The sequence below is a fragment of the Cyrtonyx montezumae genome, unplaced genomic scaffold (genome assembly GCF_038088225.1).
Source record: "Cyrtonyx montezumae isolate F1298 unplaced genomic scaffold, pur_monq_1.0 scaffold_5, whole genome shotgun sequence".
Lineage (NCBI taxonomy): Eukaryota > Metazoa > Chordata > Aves > Galliformes > Odontophoridae > Cyrtonyx > Cyrtonyx montezumae.
The window spans coordinates 4,024,816-4,042,344 of record NW_027072056.1 but is presented as its reverse complement, the minus strand read 5'-3'; the positions used below and the strand labels follow the sequence as shown (position 1 = coordinate 4,042,344).

At 47.7% G+C, this 17,529-nt stretch overlaps 1 protein-coding gene across 1 annotated transcript; it reads left to right on the top strand.

Annotated features, from left to right (window-relative positions):
• The first annotated feature begins 4,015 nt into the window (after positions 1 to 4,015).
• On the top strand, positions 4,016 to 16,347 carry SENP2 (SUMO specific peptidase 2). Its single transcript, XM_065748398.1, has 13 exons — positions 4,016 to 4,177; positions 9,248 to 9,408; positions 9,948 to 10,092; positions 10,607 to 10,707; positions 12,328 to 12,387; positions 12,546 to 12,606; positions 13,131 to 13,274; positions 13,721 to 13,852; positions 13,955 to 14,158; positions 14,298 to 14,377; positions 14,984 to 15,068; positions 15,697 to 15,792; positions 16,246 to 16,347. Exons 1-13 carry the CDS (start codon positions 4,016 to 4,018, stop codon positions 16,312 to 16,314), a joined length of 1,500 nt encoding a protein of 499 aa, XP_065604470.1. The 3' UTR covers positions 16,315 to 16,347.
• The last annotated feature ends 1,182 nt before the right edge of the window (positions 16,348 to 17,529 follow it).

Below are 17,529 nucleotides of genomic sequence, written 5' to 3'. Positions count from 1 at the left end.
TGGGCAGAGAAGGTCCTAAGGCCACCCCACCATCGCCTGCATTCAGAGCACAGGCACAGGGAATGGCACACTGATAGCCTCTTCCAATACATGGCCCAGGGGCTGCTGGCTGGGGTCTGGCTCACTGGCCTAGGCCAGGTGTGTGGCACATGAGTCTTGCCCTTCAGAGAAGCTGCTTTTCCAAGACCGGATTTGGATCACACACCTCAGTGGCACACAGCTGGGGTCTGGTGAGACAACATACCACCTCCACACAAGCCCTTGTGCCCAGAGTCTTTCTTGGTCCACGAAGCTGTGGGGACAGTGCTGTCCCTTCTGAGCTGAGTAATAAAGGACACGGAGCCCACAGGGAAGGAAGAATGCCTGGGAGGTGTCAGTGGGCAGCCAGAAAGACAGGCAGGAATTCAGACTTGCCCTTCTTAGCTGAGCTAGGAGTTGAGTCAATGTCCCACAATTTTCTATCCTGAGAAACATAAATTGATGCTGTAAAAGCATTTGTTATTCAGGAATGGCTTCTTTGTACTCTGCCCACACTGACACTTGGGTACAAGACAGAACACTGTTCCTGCCTGCCAGATCATCTCTTAACGGGGCACACAGGGGCAAACTATGAGGCTTTCAAAGGAAAGTCCTCTCTGCCCCAACAACATGCTGCCACACGTGGCCTCCACACATGCATGAGACCGATCGCCCAGACACAAATGCTAGAGATGTGGATACTTGGTGAAATATGCCCAGCTTGCTACAACAAACTATAAACACACTATGCTAAAAAGCTATGGGCTTAGATTTATTCCTGTCCCAAGCAGGAAACTAGAAGGGATAATACAGAATTAAGCTGTGAAGTTAACCTTCAGCTATGTAAATTATAAGGAATGAAAAATGCAGTCAACAGTATTATAAATGCACCCTAACTCCAGGCACTGTATCATACAGTGTAATCTTGCAAGCTGGGGCAGTGGAAAACAGCAAGTAAGTTTCAGCCTCTGAGCTATCTGGGGTGAAAAATATTTTTCCAACCGCTTCTGCTGTCGCACACTATTCCACTTGATAGCGACTGTACGAAATGGGCTGACCAGCTAAACACACACTAGTCATAAGGTAGCTATGTTGACAAATTGAATCATATTTTGTGGGATTATACCCAAGGCAAAGAATTTGGAAGATTAGCAAGTGAGCAATGTGAAAGCGTTGCCAAGCGCATGCTGCTGAGACTCGTAGTGCTGGTTTGGGAGCACTGTGCTGCAAAGCCACGTGCCAAGCCCCTCCTCTTTGTGATCTGGAACCAATATTTGCACAAAGTGAAGTGAAAGCATGGGCTCTGACAGCCAGATACTGCGTGCTGGGGTTTTATCAGTTATTCTTGAAGGGCACAAGGTCCATAGGCAAAGGACCACACCGATGTAGAGCATGGCTGCTCAGCTCAGTGGAGCCCTGGTGGCTTTAGAGCAGGGGTGTGGTAGGGGGGCTGAGGAAACATCTTTTTGGCAAAGAGCTTTTTGGTACAGTGCAGTGCCACCTGGACAGCCTGAACACGTGTGAAGGAAAGAGGTTTTAACGACAGATGATGTGTATCGTTCTTTATATACCTATAATTACTCATCATTCTTCTATCCTCAATTTAATATTCAGTGGATTTACTTTGTTACCGTATTAGTTTGAAACCTTCAGCATCCAGATCCATGAATTACATTGCTTCCACACTGACACTGCTCTAAAGGCAGGGACTTTGGGCAACGCACCATCAGATTGTGGGATCACAAGCCTTCACTGCCAGGATCAGATATGGGACACGGTAACCCCTGCGTATTTAAATGGCCAGTAACAGGATTCTGGATGTACGTGCACCAAATGCCATAATTTTGAGTCACTACACATCAGTGTACTGAGGAAGAAGCTCAAAGGCATAGTGAAGAACTAAGTCATGAAGCTAACCATCAGATTAAATGACAGGGATTGAGAAATGCAAGTGTTGTAAAACTGACCTGTAAAGACACTGGTTGTGTTACGATATATCACCTCCTGCAGGTATGACTGTTATTATATTTTCCTTGTATTAAACTTTGCAAGAGGGCACCTGTTTCTGTCAAACACACAGAGTAACAGTCTCCCTAGTCCTGGTGAGGGCAGGAGCTGCACTCCATGGCTCGGGACTGTCTCAGCTGCACGTGGCACAGATCTGTGCCGTTTTACTTGGAGGCTAGATGAGTCCCACAGTCACACTAAAACCCCATTGTTACTGGCACTTTTCCAGCAGCTCAAAGTCTTTAATACCAACATTTCATGAAGGATTAGAATGATTGTCCTTGTACTACTCTGGTGAGGATGAGGGAGCAGTGATATCAGGAGGGACAGAGAAGCTTGCTTAAAATAGCAAACAGAATTCCTGAAGAGATTTCCCTCAGGTCTGTTTGGGGGCAGGGAGGGGCCCACCCCACCCCATCACCCCATCATTCCTCTTTCCCACGAGTCCCATTTCACAGTACACTGTCTCGTGGCCTCAGTGCCCTTGCCTTCTACCTGCAAATTCAACAGCACTCAGAAGCAGCAGGAGTACTACAGGCGAGTCTTGGCTCTGCAGGACTAAGCTGAGAAAAACCTTGCGTTTTTCCAACACAGGAATGCAAACGAACTCCCTGATCCCCCTCCAGCTCTTTGCTGCGGAATTTGGCTAAACCAGGAGCACTAGGAGGAAGGGAAAGCAACCAAAGCAGCACTCCCCAGCTGCAGGCTCTGCACAGTGCTGCCGTGCCCTCTGCCGGGCCAAGCTGCCTGTCAGACCACCCTTCTCACTCACGCCTGCACGCTGCCTGTGCCCTCCCCACCCTCCCCACACACCTGCCTGCGTCCTCACAGCTTGGCTGTCACATCCAGCTTGGTCCGAGGTCCCTGCCATCTCCGTTGGCCAAAGCTGTGAAACAGAAGAGGAGCAGCAATTAAAAAATGAGGAAGGTCGTTTAATTAAAACGCCCTGCAGGCACAGAAAGCCAGCGGGACCTATAGTGACAAATGCATCCCACGGTAATATCAACTCCACTCTGGGCACTTGAATTGAGGCAGTTTGCTCTGCAGCTTCCTTGCTCCCCTCACAGCACTACTGTTTCCTGAACGACCTCAACAACCACTGGGCATTTTGGGAAAAGGTGCTTTATAATCAACAGGCAGCAGTGCACCAGTCCTTGGGGTGGAACTCCCTGTAACTACGTGATGCCTGCAAAGACCAAGCACAGCCTCCCTGAACTGGAGGGGCAAGAGCTCTTGTTTCTGCACGTATCACTTGGCACGAAGCTGGAAATAAACCCAACAGCCCCGTGAGTAGGCTGAGTATTAGGCAAGACTTGCATTAACCCGAAACTAAGTTGCTCCGAGGTGCTGAGCAACCTTGCAGCCAACAGAAGCCCTGCACCACTCCCACCACAGGCTGAGCACCGAGCACGCTGCACGCTAGGAACAGGCCCAGAGCAGCGCTGCCTCCACACAGGGACAAGCAGCAGGCCTGAGGGGCTCCAGCAGGGCAGGGCAGGGCCCGGCCCCCAAACGCAGCTTAGGGTCGGGGTGAGGGCACGGGCAGGCCCCAGCATCACCCCCTGACCGCTGCTTCCCGCCCACAGCGCTGCGAGGCGCTCCGTGAGCCGCAAACCCAGCCCAAGCCGCGACAAGAAGACACGAGGAGAAGCTCTGCGCAGAGCAGACAGGCGCTAACCGAGCGGGAAGCACGCCATGAGAAACACAACCACCGAGCCACGCACGAAGCACCGCCATCCCCTACTCCTTCCCTCACGACGCCCAAAAGCAGCAACGCGCATGCGCGCATTCACCGCCGCGCTCACCGCCGCCACTCCGCGCATGCGCACGGAGATGTGTGCGCATCACGGAGAAGTGCGGGCAGCAGCCGCTGGGGGCGCAGTGAATGAACGCGCCCCTCCTCTCGCTTTTCTGCGCTTGCGCACCGGCGGCGCTTCACCGCCGTAATCGCGCGAGATGTACACGCTTCCGCCGGCGGCGGCCGGGGCCTATGTACCAATGGCTGGTGGCGGCCGTCGGCAGTCTCCTCGCCGCCGCACGCCGCCCCGCGCCGCCCCCGGCCCCGCGCAAGCGGCCCCTCCGCAGGTCAGCGCCCCGCCGCGTGTCCCTCCGCTACGCGTTCGGCCCTGGCGGGGTGCCGGGCTGCCTGAGGGTTCGGCTCCTCGGCCCCGCTGCGCCGAGGGGCGGGAGCGGCGGGCCCGGTGTCGGCTTGGGGTGGAAGTGGCGTGGAAGCGTGGATCGGGTCGCGGCCTCTGGGCTGAGCAGCCGCTCTCGGTCTCGGTTCCACTGGGCTCTGCCCTGCTGTTTCCCTGTCTGACCGTCCGGAGCTGCGGGGCCCGGAGCTGGCCACAGAGCTCTGGCTGTGGCCTCGCCGGGGCTGAGCAATGCGGGAGGAGCTCAGTCAGCCCGCTCTGAGCGATGCACCTCGGGGTCCTGCAGGCGTTCTTGGTCACTCTTGGCTCGTTGTCACCCTGCTGGCCACCAGGACCCCGTCCTTCTCCAAAGAGCTCCTTCCCAGCACGTCTACTGCATGCGGTTATTCCTCCCCTCATGCAGGGTTCTGTTGACAGAGCAAGAGGTAATGGACGTGAGCTGGGACAAAGGAAGTTTCATACAAAAAAAGAAAAAAAAATCATCTTGTGAAGGTGTCGGAGTTGCAGAACAGGCTGCCTGGGAGGTGGTGCAGTTTCCTGTGGAGATACTCAAGAGCCTGGGTGCTTTTCTACTGCAGGGAACCTGCTTTCATAGAGGGTTAGGCTGTGTGGTCTCCAGAGGGGCCTCCCGACCTCTACAGCTGTGCGTGTGCAGCGGAAGGAAGGGCAGCGCTTTTGCAGGCGTGAGCTGATGATGTGGAGCTGAGCCATCCCTGCCCCATCCCTCTTCCCAAAGGGAGGGCAGCACGGGCTGCTCACCATGCTTCGGGCACTCAGCTTTGCCTGGAGATGGCTGCAAGTAGGGTGGATCTGCTGAGGTGTCTTCAGTAGCTGTGCTGTTGGAAGTAAGGTCTGAAATGCTGTTTGCCTCTAAAACGGCAAAGGTATTCTCAGCTCCTCACACGAGGCTCTGCAAAAAAAGAAAAATCCAAGCTGTGGTTCCCCACGAGTGCTGGAGCAGGTGGCATTCAGCATAATGCAGGTGAATGGGACAGCGTGTCTGGCTCACGTTTTGCGTGCAGAGATGTCCTGAGCAGGCACCATTCCCAGTCAAAGCAGCAGAGCACGTGTTGATGTTGTACAGAGGCTTCCCCGTGGCAGAAAGACAAATTGTGGATATCAGCAGTGAAAGTAGCGGGGTGAAGATGAGCTGCTCTTAAATGCTGCGTCACGGCAGCGCGTGAACTTCAGGAGGGGGTTACACCCCCCAAAAATGGGCTTTTACAGCTTTAAATTTTAAAGTTTCACCAAGCGCTTGCATCACAGCTGCGGGAGAACGTGATTGGTGGGGGCCCGCGACCCGACTGTTGCTGTTGCCGTGGTGTCAGAGGGCAGTTGAGCCCACCTTCGTGAGCAGAGCAGGCTCACCTCTGTCTCCTGCATCGGTTTTCTTTATTTTCCAATACGGCTCAACACTCTCTGCTTTCCCTTCACTGGGAGCCTTAGGAGAGCCCCTGCTGCAAGGGCTCAACTCGTGGGCTGTGCGTTCCTGCTCTGGACGCCCAGCTGAGCTTTCTTTCCCTTCACTCTTCCCTGGAGTGAAAAAAAAGTTGAAAACATTGAAGACTTTTCAGTCTTTTACCACGTCAAGAGCAGATTCATCTTGCTTTATCCTCAAAATATCCCCAAATGTCCAAATGTACTAAGCACCAACAGAATAAACGGCATTCCGACAGGTACTGGGTGCCCTGCTGAAGGGGGATGGGAGGGGGGGGGCACTTCAGCAGCCGTTAGTGGTGATGTAGCCTGGTCTTTAACCTGTATTTATCCATGAGTGCAGCCACGGGGAGAGCACGTGGTGTCTCTGTGGAAGGTTTGAGCTGGAAACCTTCCGTTGAAGGCCTGGTAGTGCAAGGTCTGTGTTGGAAGGCCTGGTAGTTAGTGGAAGGTGGATGGGGAGACACGTGCAGTGCTGGTTTCTTTGTAATTTAGCCTTCTGAAATATTAACTACGCTGGGGAGGAGCGTGTTTTTGTAGGAGTAATGTGTGTTTCACACCCATTCCTTGATGTTTTCTGCCAACGAACACCCTCTGTTATATGAAGGGCAGAATTCAGGAGAAGGGTTTTTTTTTTTTTGTGTTCCTGATGTGGCACAAAGAAAGGATGAGCTTAGCAGGGCTTGGAAGTGGAACAGTTGAAACTGTTTTTATCAGAAGAGGACCAAAGAGTCCTTGCCTTGCAGAGCAGGACAAAAACACAACACTAGTGGTTTTGGAACAAATAAATACATAGGGAGAGAGAGAGAAACAAGCTTTGCTGTCTGTCCCTGAAGTATAAATGATAAATAAATAAAGAACTTGACTTCTATCTTGTGACCACTGATGTAGCACTTCAGCTCCCACTTAGCAAGGAGGGGTGCAGCTGAGAGTGATTGAAATGAGTGGTTTGCAGGCACTGATTTAGCAGTGAGTTATTTATGTGGGTGTAGATGTGTTGCTTTTCCACCTTATACTTCCTGTCCTACTTAGAGGTGGTTTTTTTCCCTCCCTCTGCAGCTTGCTGTAGTGAACTCAGATGGCTTAGTAATCACTGGCACATTTCTTTCCTTGAGGAAAGAGACAAACCTGTGTATGAATTGAGAACTTTGGTTTTTAGTGGGTGAATTAATTTTCCGTGCGTGCTCTGCTGGGTGGGTGACATCAGTGCTGCCATGTGTGTGTCTGAGCTGATCCTAGAGGTGCTTGGAGGGGAGACCTCTGGGATATGAGATTGATTTGGGTCCTGTGAAGGGAATTGAGTCTCTTAGAAGCACATCTGTAGTTCCCAAGTGCTGATCTGTGTTTTTTTCTGCAGCGTTCAGCCATCACTGGAAGAAGATGCTGACCAGTGTCAAGCAAAAAGGAAAAAATCAGGTATTGCACATTAACAGAAGTAATTGATGTGCTTGATATTTTTTAGGTTTCCTGTGCCTTAGCAAACTGGCTTTTATTCTCCAGCATAAAGATTGAAGTTTTGAGCCATTCTCTTCATTGTGATCACCTGTGTAGCCAATGGCCTGAGGCTGTATGGTGTCATCTGGACTGGCTGTGGCAGGAAGGTGTACTTTTACTGCCAGCTGATGTCCCACATCTCTCTGGCCTGTCCGCATCAGCAGGGGGAGCACTGCACATCAAAGCTGTGTGCTCCCTCCTGTATTCACAGTCTGTATTCATGGTGTTTCACATCTGTCAGTTGAAAATAGCTGCATTCCTTCTGAGAAACCACCTAAAATCTGGGGCACGAAGAGAAGCCCTCAGTGCCCGCTGTGTGGATCATGGTTTGTGATCAGATTTCCCTTTTTCAGTCAGATGAAGAGGGAGAAGTGGGTGCTTTTCATGCTGTAGACATCTCCTAGACAAAACACGGAGCTTTGTAGTTCCTGCTTGGCCATCCATGCTTCCCCTAGTTTAATGCTGAGCTGTTGGCATGCTGTTCTGGTATCACTTAATCTTTATTGCAGCTCCTTGTTAGGCAGCCCTGGCTTGGCAGCATTTGGAAATGCTGTCTGAGGGGCTGTGTGTCTCTGCTTCTTTGATACTGACAAGAAAATTCATTGATAAGTTTGGTTTCTAGACCTCAGCTAACTCTTTCTCTCTGGTAGTCAAGAGCAACGTGTAATACACTGCAATGGTACATGCATATGTGGAGGGAGTGAGGGAGGGAAATTGCACCGTGCCCTGCTTCCCTGAAAAAGGGAGCTCCCAAAGGAATGATGTTCTGTCAGAGCTGGCTGACAGGTTTGCAGGTTACTCAGTGAGCCTTAGCTCTGAAGAGCTGCTTGATGAGCCACCTAATGCAAAACTTGCCACTGGCTGCTGTTGGCAGCAAGCTGTGTCACTGGAAATGAGTTATCCTATGCTAAGTGGGAGCAAGGATGGATTTCTTTTCCCATGAAAGTTTTGTTTCCCCTTTCAGTCATGTTCTTACATGACCTATCTTAATTTAATTTAATTTTATTTTATTATTTTTTAAGCTTATGTTGTCTGTGAAGCTGATTCTTCTGGTGAGGTGAACTTGCCACCCAAAGCATCTGGTGAATGCTGGGAAGCGTCAGTCAACCCTTTATCTTCAACCACAGATTCAGAAGAAGGGGTAAGCATGCATTTTGTAAGTAGGCAGTTGTGACTGGTGAATTTGTGCGAGACAAAAGGAAGGAGCTTCTCTGCACAGGCTTCACTGTGCAGCAGTAGGTTCTTCTTTTCTGTTCATAGCAGGCAGCTCCTGTTGGCTGGGTTTGCCTCAATCAAGTTTGCATGCTGTGCTCCAGCTCTTGTAGCTGAGGAGCTCAATGTTTGCTACCTTCCAGATACTTTACAGTTGTTCATATCTGTATCTCACTGTGTTTACAAGCTGTTAACTCTTTTTCTCAAGGTAGTGGTTAAGGGATCAAAATGCATCACCTTGCGGGAGAAAAAAAAGTGTGCTTGTCTGAAATCTGCAAATATTTGCATTCTGCTGCAATCTGAACCAGCATATCGTGATCCCTGAGTCATAACAGGGCAGCCTGCATTTTAGGAACATTATGTTTGCTTGTATTTGCATTCAAGTTATACTCACAGTGATCCTTTGTGTTTTTATTTGGCTCAGCCCTCTGCGTTTGACTCTTCAGTACCAACAAGCTCTGCACTAGATGCAAAAATGCTGCAGATTGGTAAGGCTGGCATCAAGTCTCTAACTTTTCTCTTTTTTGCCCATCCTCATGTACCCTGTGACCCATCTTCAGGCTTACATACAGATCCTAACATGTAGAATCTAGATGTTGTACATCTAGAATTGTAACATCTAGGAATATAGCACATGAGCTCTTGTCTCTTTCCTGTGTCCTTGCATTATTTCTGGTTTGGGATAAGACATTTCTCTTAGCATTAGTACCAGAGCTGCCTTGGATGCACGTGTTCACCTCTGCCACATCCGCCACTAGCATGTCAGAAGTGAATTCTTTTAAATGCTGATTTTAGGTAGAGGACCCAAAAACCTTGTTTTATGTAATGTTCAGGGTGGCAGTAGTTTGTGTTTGCGTGCACAGGTTTCTCTAGTTGTCAGTATGGAAACCTGAAAACATTAAGTAACATAATGCAAATGAGGTTAGGATGTAAGAGAGAAAAATGGAAATTATTTGGTCAGTGAAGCTCTTTACTGTGTTACTGATGTAACTTGTGTTCTCCTTACAGATCAAATGACGTATGAATCCAGTGCTTTCCTTAATAGGGTTACAGTAGCCCTTTTTCCTATGACCATTCCACATGTGAGGTAAAAATCCTTCAATTTCTTTGACTTCCTGTTAAGACTTAACCACCTTTCACTTTCATTCTTGAACTTCTGGGTATTGTTAAACACTTGTATTGTCTTCCACGTAGTAATAGTTATCCAAATCATTATCTCACTGTCCTGCAATGAGATATCCAGCTGCCTTTTTTCCCCCAAATAATCTAATTCTTTTTTTCTTTGAGTCTAGAAACCTCATAGACGCAGGAGATTAGATAAAGGCCCTGTTAGAAGAGGCATGGTTAGGTAGAATCTTCTGGATTGACTCAGGGCTTGAGCTGCCTTGGAAATGGTCCTGAGAGTACCTGCATCACTTGTGCAGATCAAACAGCGGTGTATATTTGAGGCAGTTGTTCTGGTTTTCAGTTTTACCCATGCGTGCTTTCTCCTTAATTGCAGACAGCAGGCCTTCATCTACAAGTAGTCAGCATCTCATGTCAAAACAGTTGTAGGTCGAGGCTGAATTGTAGGTGCTCATTGGAATGTTTTCTTCATGCTGTCTCTTTTGCCTTTGTTATTTTTAGCACAAACAGGAATGGTGAACACTGCACCAAACCTGCTCCTGAAGACACTTTAACACCAAGGCCACCCATTAAGGAGCACTCAGCACCAGAACATTCTACTTCAGGAGCAGGCAAAGCAGTGAGGCCTCACTGTGCTGCTGAGGAGGTATGTGGCTGAGAAAGGCCTTTTGAAATTAAACCACTCAGTAATTTTACAACCATGAAAACACTGAGAGGTCCTTCCAATGTCTGAAGCAGCTATTGGAAAATACGTAGTAAACCTCAGTTTCATGGGAAAAAGCCTTAGACTGAAGTAGTGGAGAAGCAGGCCATGGCAAGCAGTGAACTATGATTAAGATATCCTGGGGACTCATAGCACACAGTCATTATGTATGCTGACAGGAATGCATATTAGCCTGAATTATTATGCAAGAGGTGCAGACTGCAGCTGCAGATAAGAGGTCCACGTTTGAGGAAATGGTTGCAAAAGAATCTGAGTGGGGCACGAGCTCTTCCCACAGGGCTGACACAAACACGTGGGAAATCCTGGTAAAGTGAGCATCAGTGTTTTGAGAGCAACCTGTGCAGTCTGTGCTGAATCCAGGTGACGAGCATTTGCTTCAGATGCAGTGATTCTGATCTGTTCCTTTCTTTGTTCATTTTCCCCTTCCTTCTGCTAGGATGTGCAGAGAGAAGGGAAAGAGAAATACAAGCAGCTCTTGAAACTACTAAAGGAGAAATATGCAAAATACCACCCTACTCCAAAGCCAACAAGCTGCAGGTAATTAATTATAGGAAGAAGTGAACATGATCCTTTTTTTTTTTTTTTTGCAGCCTTTGTACCTTTGTACATGGGGAAGTGGAGGGAAAATGCAACTTGTGCACTCTCAGGGCTCCTGACAGCATTGTGGGGCAGCTCTTTGCATAAAAAGCCTGAGAGAAGCTCCAAGGAGAGCAGAGCTGAACTAAAATGTCCCAGAAATGCATGTTGTGTGGACAGTGTATTCACACTGACATCATCATCTTTAATAAAGAAAAGGGTTGGTACAGAAAATGCTACCTTGTATAAATACAGACTGCATATGGGTTGGTATGTGCCTGTAACAGATATTGTACGTATAGAAATTCTGATTCTTCTGTTTTTGTTTTATTGCTGCACCCAAGTGTCCGGATTTACTCCAGAGAACCAGCGGTAGCTCCTGAACATGACCCAGAAGATCAAAAATGTGCAGGGGATGCCCATCAGTACATGACTCTAAAAACTGGTGAGCGATCCCTGCTTTGTAGCCTTGCTGTTTTATAGCTGGACTTGCAAAGTAGTGCATTTCTTTAAGTCTTGGAGGTATATGCTGTGTCTGTGTGGAAGGAAATCTAAATCAATCAGAGCTGGTATAGCTTATGTGGGCTCTTAGAACAAAATGAGCCGTCTCTGGGAGGAAAAGGGAGAGCAGGAACAAAACCAGAGGCAGTTGACTGCTGAAATGGCTTTGTAAGTGAAAAGCTTCATTTAAAACTGTACCTCCACGGCAGCACTGTACCAGAGGTGGTGCTAGCTGCTGAAGTAACTCCACACTGTGCAGGTGGAGGAGGGCTCGGGGTGTGTGTGTGCCCTTCAGGTTACCTCACTCAGAGTTGTGACGGTGCATCACTGTTGAATCCTTTTTGATGCGACTGTATCCATGATATCAGAGCTTCAACATGAAGCCAGCTGATTAGCACAGCACCTCCCTTTATAACAAGTTAGTTTCTCTTGTAGATTGTCTTTTCTGGTAAGCTGAAGAGTGTAACTACTGAAAGTGACTTCAGATCCTGAGCTTCAGAGCTCATACACTAACATGTAGTGTCCAGGAAGCCTGTTTGCCAGTGTTTAAACTTCAGAACTCTGTAGGCATTATTAGAGGGGTTGGTTTTATTATGTTTTTTGTCTTTATAATCTGAGAGTCACGTTTGTCTGATCCTCATTCAGTGCTGACTTCCTATATTCCTGTTGTTTTTTTGTGCAGTTGGCTGCAGCTCACAGCTCTCTGGAGAAGATGATACAACCAGGTAGAGCCTTGGTTCCTCTTTGGTTTTGTTCTGTGTGTTCCAGCAGTGTTCAGAAGGAGAAGAATCATAACTCATCTTGATGTTGTGGCATGGGAGTACCTAGCTTTTGGCTCTGAAATTGCTTGCAAGCCAGTTGTGTCACAGAGTGTGCTCACATAGAGCTGTGCTGTGTGACATGGGGGTTGAGCTGCTGTGTTTGCTGGCTGCCTCAAGCCCTGTGCTGTGGAGAGCAGGCCAGCTGAGGGTGACAGTGATGGCAGGACTGAGTTGTGCTTCCATCTGCAAGGAACCAGTTTGCACTTGTGGTTTTCTTTCTGCCAAATGGTCTGTGAGCTGACGTTTCATTTCTTTGAAGCGAGCATCCTAAAGTCTACAAGGATGAGAAACCTTGTAAACCCTGGTGGAACCGAGGCAGGTAACTTGCAGGACACCTTGGGTTTGAATATGAGATTAAAAAAGGGGCAGAAAAGGGGCAGATAACCCACCTGCACACGTGATTGAGAGGCACTTTGAGCAGTAGGATCATGTGGGACAGTATTGCTACAGCCTGCTTCTCTCTGTTTCCTTCTGCAGCTACTATACACCAAACAAAAAGGAAGATAAGAAAATACAAGAGAAACAAGCCAGTGCAGGGGTAAGCTTGGTATTCAGCTTTTTAGGAAAATGCATTGTTTCTGGACTGATACGAGCACGCTCTGCTTTTATTTTTTTGTAATCCCTCCCCTTTAATCTGTGGGGTAAAGCTTCAGAACCATTAGTACACAAACTTAGTTGACCTGCAGTGTTGGACTGCATTACCTTTAGTCCTCTCCAGTTTTGTGGGATAGGAATAAAATCTCTTTGGCTTCAAATCTGTGATTGGAACTCAGGTTGTTAACAGTTTTAACTGTAGAAATATGAATCTCAGTCTCAACTTCATTCCCACGTGTGGAGGCTTTGCTGAGCTTCCTAATGCTCGTTCATGGCAAACCATCTCTCTTGCTTCCATTTAATTTTGGCACGCAGTTTGAACGTGGTTGTTAATAAAAAAATAACTTTGGAGTTTGCTGGTTGGATGTATATTCAAAATACACTTCCAGTTTTATACGTGAGTGAGGTTTTGTGTTATCCCCTAGCAGACAAAATTGCTTGCTAGCTTGACTTCCTTTTGTCTAGCAGAAACCGTGGGGCAATGAAACCTCAGAGAAGGACTCCTCTGAATTGCATCTGGTGCCTGTGTTGTCTCCATCTGCCCTTGATGTGGAAGAGAAGATATTCCCAGGATTTGAAAAAAGAGTGGAACGCTTTCCTCCGCTCACAGAGGTACCGTAGCTGTCAGCATGTTCCAATTAGCAGGCTGCAAAACACCATTTCATTTGCAGGTGACACTCATAGAACGTCCAAAGCTGTGACTTCACAGAGCAAGGGTCATCAGTGAAGCTGATGTAAAAGGGTTCAGTAGAACCCACACCACCCCTTTGACTGTGCACGCCTCAGGGTTTGTGGGATTTGTGTGAGTGGGACCAAACCCAGTCCATTTCAACAGCTGCTATGATGCCTTGGAATTGAAGTCCTACTGATGTAACTGAGCACCTTCTTTTTGGCCTGATGGTGGCTGGATTGGAAAGGCCTAGCAAGCTGAGGGTTTATGAACTCTGTACAGTGATGCTTAGCACACAAGCCTTCATGTAGCAGACCTGGTTTTGGCTGAGAGATGCCCTCAGGTGGCTGTGCTCACAGGTCTTCTCCCTTTCAATTGCTTGCTTCAGGCCATGGAGAGAGAGGTCATGGCTGCGTTGGGCAGAGGTCAACCGGACGAGGTCGTGAGCAGTGCCTTCAAACTGAAGGTCACCCGTGAGGACATCCAGACCCTGAGTGACTGTCAGTGGCTAAACGATGAGGTAAAACTGGCTGCAGCTTCTGATGTTTATTTTTTGCCTTTTAAAGAAGATTCGGTGAGCGGTGTCTAATTTTACATCTTGTGTTTGCTTTTTATCACACAGATCATAAACTTCTACATGAACCTTCTGGTGGAAAGGAACAAAAAAGACAACTATCCAGCAGTGTATGCTTTTAGTACTTTCTTCTATCCCAAGTTTATTTCCTCAGGCTATGGAGCAGTAAGGAGATGGACTAGAAATGTGAATCTGTTCAAGCACGACATCATTTTGATCCCTATTCACCTGAGAGAACACTGGACATTAGTGGTAAGTCATGCTGGATTTCTTTCTTTTTAATTGAAGAATTAAATAGGTAGAAAGCAAGAAAGCCAGAAATGTCATTCAGTTTTTGTTCTGTTTGTTGCATGGGTTTGTGAAGTGTCTGACTGTTACTTTTCAATAACAGGTTGTAGATGTCAGGAAGAAGACCATTGTGTATTTTGACTCGCTTGGAAAGAAAGGAGACAGTATTTGTGAAACTGTATTGTAAGTAACTGCTCAGTCAGTGCTTCTGTGATGTGAACTCTGAGAGGGATTCTGTGTCTGCAATGCAACTGGAAGTGTTCAGTTCTTTTGTAGCTGGGGAACAGAAACGATTCTCACATTGCCCCCTCCATCCAGGGGAGTGATGCATGTCTGGGCTCTGCCAGCTTTCCAGTATGTGTGTGTACAAAGCATCACCATGGAGCACGTCACAGCCCCGTGGCACAAACACGCTGCCCTTGGCCGAGCTTTACTCATTGCTAACGCTGACTAGGGGGAGGCATTGCAGAAACACCAAAAGGAAACGTGTTTTCCACAGGAGCCATGGCATTCTTCCACAAACTTTTTAACATAAAATTTGCCTTTTTCACCAGCTGTGAACTCACAGTTCCATGGCAGTGTCCTGGTGTCTCTGGTCTCATCCCTGATGGGTGACTGCTAGCTCACAGCTGTCACTGTGTGTGCAGGTGTAACATTTGAATTGTTCCTCCAAATACCTTACGGCAGTAAAGATCTGCTGCCATTTGGCTTCCTGTGCTCCTTCAGCATCTCTTTTTTGTTGGCCTGAAATAGAGAGATGAAGAGTTGTTTTGTTGTGTTTTTAAACAGCCACTACCTGCAAGGAGAAAGCTGGGAGAAACAAAAGGTGAAGCTTTCGTGCTCGGAGTGGACCCATCACAACATGGAGTCACATGTATGTGAGCATTACTTGGATTTGAAATTTGAACCCTAACTCCTCATCTCAAAGGCCTTTAATGCTTTCTTAAAAAGGCTTACCTTTAGAGAGCATCCATAAGACCTCGTGTTCGTCAGGTTCCCACAAGCAGACTGGGAAGCCGTGCTGGGGTGTGGGGCAGTGCCTCTCCTTGCTGGCTTGTTTTTCTACTAGTCTGCCACGTTAGGGTCAATCTGGCTTTGCACCTTTTTCACAAGTTGGGTGGTAGGGCTTTGAGATGATCCTCCTTTGGGAATGCAGATTCCAGCAGGTGATGGAGAAAAGGGTTGAGCTGATCTCTTTCAACAAATTAATAGTCAAACTCAGGAGATGTGACACTGTTGTGCTGCTCACAGTGCAAACCTTGAGCCTCCTCACAGGGTGGATAGCTGCTACCCCTGCAAGAATTTGGCTTGTAACATCCAAGCAGAGGGGTGTGAAGATGTGGCTCACTGGGTGTATTCTTGGTGTGTGTGGGAGGAGGAGGTGGGTTGTGCGTGTAGGTTTGCAGGTCAGTGTATTGGTGGCTGTGGGTAAGGTGGGCTGCCTCCAAATTGCTTTCCTTTTAAGATAGGAAAAATTTCTCCACTTTCTTTCCATCCATCAGGAGATCCCTCAGCAATCAAATAAACACGACTGTGGAGTTTTTGTGTGCAAATACGCAGACTACGTCTCCAGAGATAAACCCATCACCTTCACAGAGGTGAGCAGAAGTTCCTAACAATTCCAGAATGAATGCCTGCGTGGAGGAGCTGGGGAAGTTATGCAGCTTTTTGTACCTTTCTCCTTTTGTGGTGCACAGTGCCTGAGCAGAGCTGTATTCACCATCCTCAGGACATCTGCTTCTCAGGCAACGAGCTTCCCCTTGGGCAAGATACAGCCACCAATGGGGTTTTGTGTCTTGTGGAGAAATAGGTTTAACCCTATTTAACCCTGACGTAGTGGCCTTTCATGAAAGAGCCTGGAAGCTGTTGTTAACAGTCAAAGAGGTGTGGTTCTGTTGGGTCTCACCCGTGCAGCACCAAAGTGGGCGTGCTGTACTCACGGTGGCCGTGGTGGCAGTGCTTGAAATGAACTCCACGTGTGAGGATGTGATACGTGCTGTCTCTCTCTTCCTGCTGTGCATTTAGTGGTTTTTTTTTCCTCTTCTTTTCAGAATCACATGCCTTACTTCCGCAAGAGGATGGTGTGGGAAATAATCCACCAGCAGCTGCTGTCAGACTAATGCCGTGATCACCTCGCAGTCCATAACTCTCATTCTAGCATTTTATCCCTTTGGTGATGCCTTACTCGAAAAGGCAGCAAGCACTCAAATGTTCCTCTTCTAGACTATAAAGCAGTGGTTAATGGTTATTTTTTTCTTGATTCTGGAGACAGTAACTCTCTTTGAAATGAGCTTAACGTGCCTTGAGTGAGTCTGAAAGTTTGCTGTGACTTCTCAAGGGGAATGGTTGAGAAGAAACAGTGTGAACCTGTGTCGTTGGGATGGAGGGCTCACCCCTCACTGCACACGTGGCCATGTTTATGGACAAACAGGACTCTCAAGTCTGGTGGTAACAGTTGTGGTAGCCAAGCTGACCTCCCCAAGGACGATGTGCTTAGCTGCTGTTTCTTCAAGGAGAGCTTTCTTCTGTTTCTGGAATATCTATGATCTACTTGATCCCTAGAACTGGATTTATGGTGACCATAGAAAGGGAAAAAAAAAAGAGAAGTATTGACGGTCTTTTGATTTGTAACAAATCTGTAGTGAAGCCCCTGTAGTCGGGGTGGTTTTGTTTCTGTTTTGTCTGCAGGGAATTATCTAATGTGAAAAGAGAAGTATTTATTTTGTTCCTTTATTAAAGTAAATATGTAATTTATATAAAGAGCCTTACTGGAAAGGAATTCTACCTTGTAATGAAATAGAGTGGTTTTTTTTCTAAGTGGAAAAAAAGAAGAGGTATCAAGAGTGGTCTTTGATTATGTGAGGAAGGAGACTCTAGCTAGGGTACCAGAGCACAGACCTCTTGGCAATGCTGTGAAGTCCTGAAGAGGCAGTGAGAATGCCTTACTGAGTCCAGCTGGTTGTGGTCTGGGTTTTTTTGTGTGTCTTCCTGAGCTCGTGCTTCTGAACTGCAGTAAGTTTGGGATCGTTGAGTTCCCTGTGTACCGTCTCAGAGTGGAGGCTGCTGCATAGTTGTGTGTAGGCTGCCTGTTGTATTCAGGTTGTACTGAGAACTTTGTCAGATTGTTCCTGAGCAGTGATGAGGTGGAAGATGCTGATTTTGGGGGATGTCTGTGCTTGCCAGCAGGGCTGCTCTCCCCGGGGAGCTGCTGAGTGGGTTTATGTGTGGCCAGGAGCTGGATCAGTCTTTGCTTCCGAACCAATTAGCTTAATCCAGCACAAATCAGAGGAGGTTCCCAGGAGAGGCAGCTATTACAAAGGCAATCTGTCACGTTT